The sequence below is a fragment of the Chenopodium album genome, chromosome 8 (assembly GCF_948465745.1).
Source record: "Chenopodium album chromosome 8, dcCheAlbu1.1, whole genome shotgun sequence".
Lineage (NCBI taxonomy): Eukaryota > Viridiplantae > Streptophyta > Magnoliopsida > Caryophyllales > Amaranthaceae > Chenopodium > Chenopodium album.
The window spans coordinates 66930664-66943220 of NC_137841.1; the positions used below are offsets into that span (position 1 = coordinate 66930664).

The 12557-nt window shown below is 34.1% G+C and overlaps 1 protein-coding gene and 1 long non-coding RNA gene across 3 annotated transcripts; one reads left to right on the top strand and one right to left on the bottom strand.

Moving 5' to 3' along the window:
• Window positions 1-782: 782 nt before the first annotated feature.
• Window positions 783-4942, bottom strand: LOC145642061 (UDP-sulfoquinovose synthase, chloroplastic-like). 2 transcript variants are annotated; one of them, XM_081693138.1, is made up of 3 exons: window positions 4705-4942; window positions 2295-3376; window positions 783-1549 (listed from the first exon to the last, which is right to left on the bottom strand). In XM_081693138.1, the coding sequence occupies exons 1-3, from the start codon at window positions 4925-4927 to the stop codon at window positions 1148-1150; spliced, it is 1707 nt and encodes a 568-aa protein (XP_081549264.1). In that variant the 5' UTR covers window positions 4928-4942; the 3' UTR covers window positions 783-1147. The 2 variants fall into 2 exon arrangements, with proteins under 2 accessions (XP_081549264.1, XP_081549265.1); XM_081693139.1 differs by having other exon boundaries at window positions 2295-3365; window positions 4705-4848.
• A 2342-nt stretch (window positions 4943-7284) lies between these two features.
• Window positions 7285-8184, top strand: LOC145556339 (uncharacterized). Its single transcript, XR_014091835.1, has 2 exons — window positions 7285-7540; window positions 7876-8184. It is a non-coding gene; the product is annotated as an uncharacterized LOC145556339 (long non-coding RNA).
• Window positions 8185-12557: the final 4373 nt, after the last annotated feature.

Consider the following 12557-nt stretch of genomic DNA (forward strand, 5'->3'; position numbering starts at 1 on the left):
AAGAAAGAAGCCTCATTGGAAATCTGGAATTGATAAGAAAAGATCCTTATAGTCCCATTTGAGGTGCTGATTGTTTTACAACTTTTGGCTCAAGAGCTGAATGAATGCCAATTTCAGAATGGGCATTGTTTATCAGACTCAAAATATGGGTATAAGCCGTATGACTGATCAGAAAACAGTGTAACGGACTTGAAACTGCCAGGAGCCTTAAGTCTGCCCACAGCTGCAGAACAGTCGAGCAGCATAGATAACATACATCAGGAGAATTGTGCTGTTTATACAGCATTATTCCAATTGTGCAGTTGATATGTTCATGACATCAAGGGCGAGAGTACTATGGTGGGGAAATCGGTTCATGCTTGTTTTTTACTTAAAAAAACTTTTGATCAAGTTTGTTCAAGTGTTCCATTAAATTCAATAACCGAATTTTAACAAGCCAGATTTTTAGCTCTTACCAACAATTCCTAGATTTGTTTGTTACATCAATAAAATGCGTAGTAGAACGGATATATATGTTCAGAATGTTAGAAAGGATAAAATGCAGTACTAGCACATTAAGGGGGCGTTTGGTTCGCAAACTGGTATGGGGTTGGAATCAGGAATGAAACCATAGTGGTATGGGTTTGGAACTTGATTCTTAATACCATATGTTTGGTATGCTTATGGAATACAATTTTTTTCTTTTATTTGATACCTAAAAGTAAAAGAATGAGCCAAATTGCGTAATTTATTTGTTCACGTACAGAAAAAAAAGTGAACACTGCTCAAATCTAAATTGCAGATAATAGAAAATTGGTTCATATTTGTACTTGAATAACTCTTGATTAAGATTGTTCACGAGTTATTCATGAAAACATTTTTCTTTTGCAACGCTATTGAGCAACCATTTATTCATACATAATAGGGAGCAGGGACAGTAATGTCCACAGCAGTGACCAACAGCAAGCAGAAGCACAGTTCTATTAAAGAGATACATTGTAGAACTGCGTACAAACCCTGAACTGCTAGCATAAGCTCCACATCTACAGCTTCCTAATTTTCTCTATGTAAGAATAACTTAATTGACTAAAACAACACCAGAAAAAATTTTGTCACAACAAATGATCAGCAGACTCTTGGAAGGTACTCTTACGGTCTTACTCTTAAATTAAGCTCGAAGAGTTTGTGGCTTGACCCCGATCTTTTTCCAGGAGACACTTGGCATAATCTGTTTCGTGTCAACACGATCTTTGTATTGAATTGCAAAATTCAGCACAGAGTCTAGGAGTGAGTCTGATAGAAGGTGTGGTTTGAGACCTAATTCAACAAGTTTAGTATGCTTAGCATTGTAGTAATGCTCCTCTGCCTCGACTCTTGGGTTAGGCACTGAGGTGGTTTCAACACTAAGCCCAAGTTTTTCTCCTGCTTTTGTTACGAGTGCAGCAAGTTCTCTTACTGAAAACTGCTCGGTGAATTGATTGAAGACTCTAAATTCACCAAGTTTTGCAGGGTTTGCAATGGCCAACTCTACACATTGCACGGTATCTCTTATATCAAGATATCCCCTGGTCTGAAACATTTAAATGTAAAGAACGTTAGAATGACATCTATGCTAAAATTTCAAAAGTGTACAAAAAGGAACATGTACAGGTATCATTCTCCTGCTTTCTTAAACAATCATCTCCAATATTCCATAGACTTTGCTTTAATGACGGGGAAGTCCATTCATACTCTGAAAATTCTAGTATCAAACTTAAAATACTTGATGCCTGAAAATTTTCTGTTTGGGAAGTTATATACTAAGAAAAAAGACAGTAATACATCGTTTAGCACCTATGGACTTCGCTAACAAGATACATTGATTGCTTCCTTAATCAGAGAAAGCAAACACAGGAAAAGACCATATTTATGCAATTTACAGATGACAGAAAGAAGCTTATAACCAACCAAGATCAATCTTTTGGATCTATTAAGGGTTTTGGCCACTCATTAAGACCGAGAAAGTACCAGTCAGGGACTCAAAACCTCTATATATGGAATCCACCAAATGTGAAAATCAAAGATATGTTTCAAGTATCCAACAGGCTGCATAGTGGTTTAGATATTGGCAATTAGAACCTAAATGCTAATATGGACTACAGTACCATTATTTCAATATTTAAGGGGTTGTGAGCTTAATTTTTATCCGAACATAACCAATTACCTAACGAGAAAATGTTTTCAGATAAGTTAGTCAATTCAAATTTAAAAGCTGTTTCATACAGTAGCCTACAAAAAGATAAACACTTATTAGAGAGCAATTCACAGAATATTACCTGACCCCCTTTGCCATAGACTGTAAGAGGATGACCGACAGCAGCCTGAACACAAAATCGATTTAATGCAGTCCCGAAAACAGCATCATAGTCAAATCTGTTACATAATTCTTCATGCATTGCAGTTTCATCTGTCATCAATCCATAGACCACACCTTGATTCAAATCAGTTGCTCGAATACCCCAAGCCTTGCATGTAAAAGCTATATTATGTGAATCATGGACCTTGCTCAAATGATAGAAGGAGCTAGCCTGCTTGGGATAAGGTAAAGTATCTGTTCTACCGTTGTGAGTGATTGTTATAAAACCTTCTTCAATATCAATATTTGGAGTTCCATATTCACCCATAGTTCCCAGCTTTACCAGATGACATTCTTCCCTGAACTCCTTAATGGCAAACAGAACATTAAGAGTCCCAATAACATTGTTATGCTGAGTGTATACAGCTCTTGAACGGTCAATCATAGAATATGGGGCAGATCGTTGCTCTCCAAAGTGGACAACAGCATCAGGCTCAAATGACTTAAAGGTTTCTGCTAAGAACTCAAAGTCACAGATATCACCAACATGAAGTTCAATCGTTTTACCAGTTAAGGACTGCCAGCGGCTTATGCGGTCTTGAATGGAGGCGATAGGGGTCAAGGAATCAAGACCAAGTTGGTGGTCAAATAACCGACGAACAAGGTTGTCAACAATGGCAACCTCATAGTTTTTATTGGATAGGTGAAGGGCTGTTGCCCAACCACAATATCCATCTCCACCAATAACCATAACTCGCTTGCGACCAGATGAATTTCCGTTGTTCTCGAAGGAGCTAGTGCCAGATTGAGCTTTAGTTTCCTGGTTTAAAGGTACAGTGGTAGCACGAACAACAAATAGTTTTTGTGTTTTATCTCCTTGATGAACAAGCCTTTTAAATGCTGACTTTGAAGTTTGTGGAGTAAATGACATGGGAGAATTTGTCAACCCTACGTTCCAACATCTGGAGGAAAGTTTCTCACTTGGAGATACTTTCATGGAGCAAGAAGTTGAAAGTAGATGAGCCATGCTGACAAATATATCTCCACCAATCTGCAAAAAACCTACAATTAAAGGGGGAAAAATTACACAGAGTACTTCATAAGCTAAAAATACATATCATATTTCGAACAAAACTTCAAAACCAGGAACTCTTGTGCAAGTACATAAATGTATATTTTGTATAAATTAAGACTTAAGAAATATATAAAGGATAACATGAAAAATAAATTCCTTTCGGAATTAATAACATGAATTTCAACAATAGTCAAAACTCAACAATGACATAAGGCAAATAACATTTTGGGGCATCCAAAATTTAATACACAGTTATGAATGAAATAATTAGTACGAGTGCAAACTGATGCAATACTCTTAACACTATGTTTGGATAACAATAGTGAAGGGGAGGAAGGGGAAGGAAAAAGAGGGAAGGGAAAGGGAGGTGAGGGGAGGGAGATGGTGACCTTCCAAATCTCTCCAATAATGAAGGGATTTAGTTTATTAAAAGGGGAAGGAAAATGGAACCTTCCAAATCCGTTTCCTTCCTTCCTTGCATTTAATATCCAAACAAAGGATGATGCATCTCCCCTTTTCTCTTCTCTTCCTTTCCCTCCATTTCTCTCTATCCAAACACAGTGTAACACTAGCAAGTCATCTAGCAATCTAGCATGCAGTCATGCACCCTTTAACTCTCTTAATACAGAAACTACTATGGCTCAATTCTCTTTTATTTGGGAGTAATGAATAACAAAACACACCCATAACTCTTAGTTTCATGGCTCAATCCTACTACGTCTACCAACCCTGTTCAAAATCACAATTCAAGCAGCAAAAATGGAAATTTTGCAAAATTTGAGCAAACTACTAGCAAAATAACAAATTTGATCACCGAAAGTTTCCTAACTTGTTCACATACATATTTCGAAGTGAAAAAAAGCAATTTACCCTCCAATTTATCGAAACCCCAACTGACAATCTGCAATTCAGATGATCACAAAATGAACCCCTTGCAATTCAAAGGACATCCATTATAACCCCCAATAGACAAGCTGCGATTCAATCAATGAAAAACGAACCCTTTTTGCAATTCAAACGACACCCTACGGAATTCTACAGTTTCAACCACAAATTTTAACCATTCAGCAGCACAAACTGCAGGAAAAAACGAGCATTTGGAACCATTTTCACACAGACAAATTAGCAAACACATAGCAAGCATAAACAAATGACAACAAACAACTCATAAAACACAGATCTTTCAACAACCCATTACACTTTTAACCATTCTGAATTCAAGTAACAACATAGAATAGCTTAAAATTGTCAAATCAATTGGATTAAAAAGCTTCAATTATGGTATAATTAACAAGTGTAGAGAAAGAAATAATACCTGGTATAGAATTAGAAATCAGAGCAAAATTCTGAAGTTGAGAGAGAGAGAGAGTAAGGGGACTTTGGTTGGAGTCTGGGTAATTGAGTAGGAAAATCACATGAATTTCGTAGCTTTTGAGCTTAATTATCTGAAAAAATCGAGTATCTAAGAATATTGCAGGATATTCCTCATATCTTATTTCTTTTCTGATAAATTCAGTAATTCCTACGGAGTACGTCATCCATTTCTGTAAACGTATAGGAATACTCCCTCCGTCCCACAATACATATAACGTTAGACGATTTATGAAATTAGTGCTAAAAAATAAATAAATTACTAAAAATAGTGTTTATTTGAAAATAATTCTCAAAGTATATCCATATAGGTTTGGAAATTACAAAGCTAGGAGTTAAAATATAATGGCTAAAAACATCATTGAAGAGATAATTTTTTTCTTATAAATATGTACTCCCTCCGTTTTAAGTTACTCGCAACTCCTTTCAAAAAAAAAAAAGTTACTCACAACAAAGGAGGGAATTGCGGTCTCCTAGGCAAAAAATCATAAGCTTGATTATTGAAAAATTAGGGATACACTTAAGTACTAATCCAACCCAAAACCAACGGCTAGCACCACCACCAACAACTAGCACCAACAGTCCACCAACACCTACCACCACCACCACCAGTCCACCACCGAGCACCACGAAACCACCCAACACCACCATTTAACACCACGAAACCACCCACCACCACGAACCCAAATTCCGAACCCCAAAAACCCACAAGCGAGGGGACAGCCACGAATCTACCCACAAAACCACCCACGAATTCAACCACCCATCACCACCCACGAACCCAAATTCCGAACTCCAAAACCTACGAACTCAAATTTCGAACACCAAAACCCACAACCCACCACCACCCACGTACCCAGATTTTGAACGCAAAACCCACAACCCAGATTTCGAACCCAAAACCCACAAGCGAGGGGACAGCCGACAGCGACGTGACTTCCGGCGAGGTGTTGCAATCGAAATGAGGGTAGATCGGTGAAGCAAGAGAGAGAAATTCTGGGTATGGTGGTGGTGGTGGTGGTAGTGGTGGTGATGGTAGTGGTTGGCAATTGAATTAAATTGGGAGGGGAATGATTAAGTTAATCAATGTAGAGTTTAAGTTAATGAGATAAAATCAAAGTTTAATTAAGATGTTTAAAACCAAAAGTAAGGGTATATCCTTGAAAATTTTCAAATTCATCATATACCGTTGAGTTGTTACAGAAATTTACCATATACCGGAGAACCACAATGGGTAATGCTACTCAAACTTTTTAAATTAAGTGGGTAGTTTTTTTGATAAAAATTTTAAGCGAGTAGTTGTTGACAAAATGACCTATTAGGTGGGTAGTTCTTGACAAATTTTCCTAAGGTAAATTAATTATGAATTATTTTGTACTTTAATGTTATATTCTAAATATTATTTTTTTCTTAATTATTTTATGTGATTGATTCCATGTGGGACTAACATTATGAAACAAAGGGAGTAATTAATAGCGAACATTGCAACCTAATCAATAGTTGGTGGTGTTCTAATGACTAGTTAGTTTAAGTCTGGGAGTGTTGGCTTGGTTGCACCCAACCTATATAGTTTAGGATGTTGAAACCAATTTGCCAAAATTAAATAGTGAAATTTCAATTCCATCTCTACTAATGATATCAATTAAATAACAATTACCTTTTTCCAATGCCAATTCAATTTCATTTCATTTCATGTCATGGTAACATTTAGACTATGAGATCATCTGATTTCATTTGAATTTTTTTGATCTGATTTGATCTAGTCTGATTTTCAACGTTGACTAAATGTTAGCCTTAATTATAAACTAATATTAATTAAAATTTCATAGATGAACAAATCAAATTATGAAACATGGCACAATTAACCCAAACAATCGGTTAACCACAAAAGGAATAGGTTATAACTCATTTTTTGGAATATCTTCTATAAAATCTACTTATTTTTGGTTTATCAAAATATTGTTTATTTTAAGCTAATCGTGCAATTAATATAATGATTTGCTTATTCTTGATAATTTTTTCAATTTTAAATCAATATCTATATTGATTTATGACAAAATTCTTAGGATATCTTACATAGAAGGCAAGAAATAACCAATTTCTAATGTCTTTAAGTGCATGATGATTTATATCCTAAAAAGTTTGATACGAATCTACAATAACCAAAAAGAATTTGTGTATTTATTTTATGATCACGATGATTTATGTCCTAAAGTGGTTGATACGAATCATCAAAGAGATTTGTATGATTTATTAGACAATAATGTGATTAATCAATAATTAAATAATTAAAACTTAATTATAATTGTTGGAGAGTCGGGTCAATACTAGTTTTACATTCAATATATTCACTATGGAAATAAAAGAGAGGTGGATGAAATTGGAACCGTGTTTTTATTATCACGTTAATTCTTGATGTCATGTTAAAGTCAAGGATTAATCCTCGATTGCGTTATCACATACATTATAAATACTACATCGAAATGACAAATTTATATATGTCTCACTCGGTCACTCTAGCAAAATCGCTAACAATTTCCTCTTCTTTATTCCAATACTAAAATCTCTTTTGATCATTCTCCAATATCATTCTTGATAGATCATATTCTTTATTGAAAATGGGATCCCATGTATTCTTGTTCTCCGCTGTTTTCAATTTACAAATATAATTATTTTTACTTGTGAGTGCACCGATTCACAAAGGCCATTTTCGAAAGAAAACAAAATTTAAGGCTTATTCTATTAAGCCTTACAACATCAAATCAGTGAATTACCTGAATGTAAGTATAATTTCTATATTTTCTTTGAAAGTAAACTTGGATGATCCAAACTTATATTAAACTAACCATTTAGAATTTACTTTGAAAAATCAATAATACTACGTTTATTGATCAAATTCCCGTAATAATCTTAACTGCTTTTTCCGAGATATTTATTTAGCCCCACAATTTGTTTACATTGGTTTATTTTGATTTATTTGAAAAGTTAAATTTATGCAAGAAGATGGTCAATTTTTGGCATAATTTTGTTAAAATGATCTTTATTTTTTAATTTAGACTTTTCAGAATAAAGTTCTCTATGGTTTGATTTCTTATTAATTCATTTAAATAAACAGGTAAACCAAAATGTCTTCATCTCTTGACTATACGCGAACGAGGTTAGCTTACAGTAGCCACCGCCACCAGTGGCGGAGCCATTAAAGAAAAAGAGGCGATCTTGAGGTTAAAGGGTTTACCTTTGATCTTTAAGATTAGGGGTTCAATTCCTTTAACTTGGCAAGAATGTTAGGAGATTTTGATAAAATATATTGTGATAAATGTTTAGTTTACATAGAATTATGAGTTTATGACTTATGGTAGTATGTATTTGATCCTAGTTAGGTTGTCTTGATTCATTATAAATATACTACATCCGCTTCTCATTATGTGCAACAAATGAATTTTTTTATGTCACAAATAATATTATTTTATTGCACATAATAAGAGGCACAAGTAATATATATTTTGGGTTTATGTCAATACATTAATTAGTCAGCTCAATAACTAGTATTTGTATTTGTATTCAATTTTTTTTATTTATTTTTAAACAAATCAAGAAGAGTCTTATATTGATAATTTATCCATCAATACATAAGGAGAGACCTCACAAGGACTATGTTTCTCCCAAAATTGTTCAACACCAAAAGGCACAATACGAGCTAAATTATGAGTCACCGAATTAACATCTCGCTTAACATGACACCAAAAAAACCAAATTTAAGTAAAGTTCTAGAATAAAAAATATCATGAAATTTTTAACTGTTAAATTTCATGATAATTTGAGATTTTGTTATTAAGATGTGCTACACCATGTTGTTGTTTGAGTAGTCTTTTAGATAGGGCTTGGGTGAAAACATAACCAAGTGGTTGATCAATTTGGATATTTCTATCATTCCATGTTTGATATATATGGGTTGTTGTTGTTTACTTTTAAGTAGATTGATTGCAGTGTATTTTGGTGATCAACTTTATGCTCGTGTCGTCATTCAAACAATTTTGCATCGAAAGGTGGGGTTTGGGAGTGAGTATATATTCTCTATGTGCAATTCGACTATATTCAATTGTGGTTGAGTTGTTTCAATGAATAGGATGCTTTATTTAGTATGATAGTTATGTGATAAATACAATTATTTGTAATTCATGTTAATTATATTGCATCAAAAGATAAATTTCGGCTAGAAATCCAATTCTTTTCGTTGAGGCTTTGTTTCCTATCGTGTTGGTTGTTTGGTTTAAGAAATGCTTAGTGTTGTCGCTTTGAAAGATACGACATGCATTGAGTTCCCATTTTATTGCCCTAGTGTACGAGCTCATGTTCTTTCCAATTTGTTGATTCGAATTCATTGGTTTGGTTGTTATTGAATCATGTCTCTCACCCCTACAATATTATCTCCCTTAGTTTAATTTAATTGCAAAGTACTTCATTAATAAAAAAAGCCAATCTTGTGACCGAGTTAGTTTATAGTCATTTGGCATGGTCGGTGTTCATATTATTAAATTAGTCATTCTTGGTGGATATATACGATTTTCTACTTGCCCTATATTTGTTTTACATTAGTTTAGGTTATAAATACTATTTGGTTTAGGTGTTTCATTTGATGATGACCTTAAGTATCCCTTTGTCAATTACTCTTTAATCAATAGAAATGTTTCAGTTTGAGTGCCAAAAAATACTTATTAATAGCGCACTGTCACGTGCGGACTAACTCCTATAGTCTTATACACTTGCGCCCACTAACTTCCTTCCCAAAGGTTTCTATTTAAGGCTTAACCCCAAGTATTGCTCATAGCAAGTAAGACAACGAAAGCTAAGTAAGTGAGAAAGTTAGTAAGAACACAATAGAGTAAGTTAAGAGAACTTGTATTGCTTGAGAGTGAGTGTTTACAAAATGCTTGAATGGATTGCAAAATGAGGAGAATGACCCTATTTATAGGCCTCCCAAGTACCTAGAGAGTTTTACTCTAGAATATTCTAACCTTCTCAAATGGAAGAACCTAGAACAAGGTTATTCTAGACACTTCTATACAGTTCTGAGTTACACCTCTTATGTACATCATTCCGGAGTATTCTATAATACTCTAGGCTTACAAGAATGTAAAAGGGTATCCTAGAAAGTTCTAGAAGCTTCCGGACGCATCCCAAGACTCCTAGCACATTCTGGAATGTTCCGGACTTCTCCTCGAGAATCCGGCTGCACCATTGTCTTCATTTGGCCCAAAAATAGTGGACCCAAAAGTTTGGACTCATTTGGGTTTTATTTGGTCTCCCAAATGACCCATTATTGTGTTATTGTCAATCGGGTGTTCACTAGGAAAATTGCACCAGATCAAAATAAAGCTATTTAGAGGAGTAGTCCTTCCTAGCACCCATGGGCAACTTCCTTGGCCCGAATGGTTGCTTAGTGCCCAACTGACGTTGCTGCTGCCTTGGTGGGTGTGGGACATGAGTCGTGACAACACATTGCAATCTAATCAATAGTTGATCGTGTTCTAGTGACTAGTTAAAGTTTAAGGGTGTTGGCTTGGGTGCACCCAACCTATATAGTTTAGGATGTTGAGACCAATTTACCAAAATTAAATAGTGAAATCTCACTTCCATCTCTACTAATGTAATGATATCAATTAAATAACAATTACCTTTTTCCATTGCCACTTTAATTTCATTTCATGACATGGTAACATTTAGGTTATTAGATATTTGATTTGATTTAAATTTTTCTGATCTTATTAGATCTAGTCTGATTTTTAAAGTTGACTAAATGTTAGCCTTAGTTATAAACTAATACCTGAGTTACAAATAACATATATTATCAAATGAAATTACATTAAATTCATATTAAAATCCAATTTTCAAATATATATGAAATTCTTATAACATTTTTTTTACTCATATGAAATTAAATTATTTAATACAATGAAAATTAAACACAAATAAAAGAGACTCACTTGATTAATAAATGTATTATTCTATTCACTTGATTTTTCATTTACATAATGTAAACTTATCATATCTTATCAAAATTTATATAAATTTATTAGATCAGAAATTGTTATAACTTATTATAATTGTAGTTTGAACATGAATTACCCTTATCAGAACATAGTATAGTGTTCTTAAACTTATCTAATCTTATTTGAACTTAATTAGTCTGAACTTATTAACATTAACGTATACTAGACCTAACCTGTTTTGTTAACCTTATTTTCATTTATTACAAGTTTAATAAGTTTAGAAAATAAGTTCAAATTACAACTAAAATAAGTTTTGATAAGATTAAGCTTAGATAGGTTCATGTCATGTTTCGTTCACCTTATTTTAACTTATATTAGATTTAAGAAGTTCAATTAAGAGTGCGTTCTATTCACCTGATTTTCACTAATCTAATTAAACTTTATTATTTAAACTTATTTTAGTTGTAATTTGAACTTGGGTAACTCTTATCATAACTTATCTTTCTTGAATTGAACTTATCTGAACTTATTTTTCTTGAACTGAACTGAATTTATTAGACTTGAAATAAGTGAAATTTAAATGAACAAAACAAACCCTAAGTTAAGATAAAAAAAAAAAAGTTTTGATAAGGGTTATTGTAGGGAATAATTTCAAGCGTTAATGATATGTCTATTTTATATAGTGTTTTACCCCCGTCCCTTGGTCATAATTATTAGTGTTTTTGGCTCTTTCGGGCCACTTTTATTACTAATATGTGTTTTCTAGTGTTTTCGTAGTTTTGGTTGAGTTTTGCAGGGAATTGCACCTTTGAAGCATTTTCCCGGGATTTTTATGAAGCAACTACGAGCATTGGAAGAACACGACCACTTATGGAGCCCAAGGCCGGTTTGAGCCATCGAGCCGGTGATTAAGGGCTCGGTTATTTGGATCACGAGACAATTGGACCATGTATTCGAGACCCGAGAGGAAATATGGATTGGGCCGAGAAATCTAGCCCAATCGAAGTCCAAAGCCTTGAAGATAAAGACCGGGCCCGATCGGGCAAGCAATCGCCCGATCGGGCGGATGCGCGTGGGATTGCCATCAAGGGAAGGCGCGCCCGATCGGGTGAGCTGCTAGCTCGATCGGGCACGACACTTTAGGCTGGGCATAGAGAAAAAGGCGGGCCCGATCGGGCGCCCCTTCGCCCGATCGGGCGCGTGTTTTTCCTAGTGTTTGATTAAGTTTAGTTAATTCTTGTTTTAGGAGAAGTATATATTCGTTTTGTACGGATTAATTACGTATCTTCTTTCTCTTAGACTTTCTCTCTCTACTTAGTATTTTTCTCTCTCTTAAATTCTCTCTAACTCTTGTTCTTAATTCCTTCATTAATTCCAGATTTAGTTTGGTACAATTTCTTCCCTTTTTAATTTCAGTTATTTTTAATTGCTTTCTTGATCATGTTCTTATTTACTTATTTGCTTGGTTTAATTATGATGATTAGTGAGTTGTTAAATTATAGGGTTTATGGGGATCCATAATTAATATGAAGGGATAGTTTGTAATTATTGATTGTTGATATTGCATGATAATTTCCTATTGAATTGTTTTAATTCTTTGCAATTAGATTATGAATCGAGCAGATGTAATTTGATTGTGAATGTTTAACAATATTGAATTGATGAATCGAGCAGATGTTAATTTAATATTAAAGGCTATTTTTAATAGGAACTTAGGTCTAATAAATTGCGAGAGCCTATTAGATCCATGTTGGTTAATAAATTGCGAGAGCCTGTTAATCATGTTATTGATGCATTGTTAATTATT

Bases quoted from the DNA above. Each gene is read 5' to 3' on its own strand.
- LOC145642061 (XM_081693138.1), bottom strand. From the start codon at position 4,927: ATGACGTACTCCGTAGGAATTACTGAATTTATCAGAAAAGAAATAAGA. The intron at 3,377-4,704 runs GTATTATTTCTT...CTTTAATTGTAG, and splicing joins GATTTCTAATTCTATACCAG to GTTTTTTGCAGATTGGTGGA. The intron at 1,550-2,294 runs GTAATATTCTGT...TAAATGTTTCAG, and splicing joins TCTATGGCAAAGGGGGTCAG to ACCAGGGGATATCTTGATAT.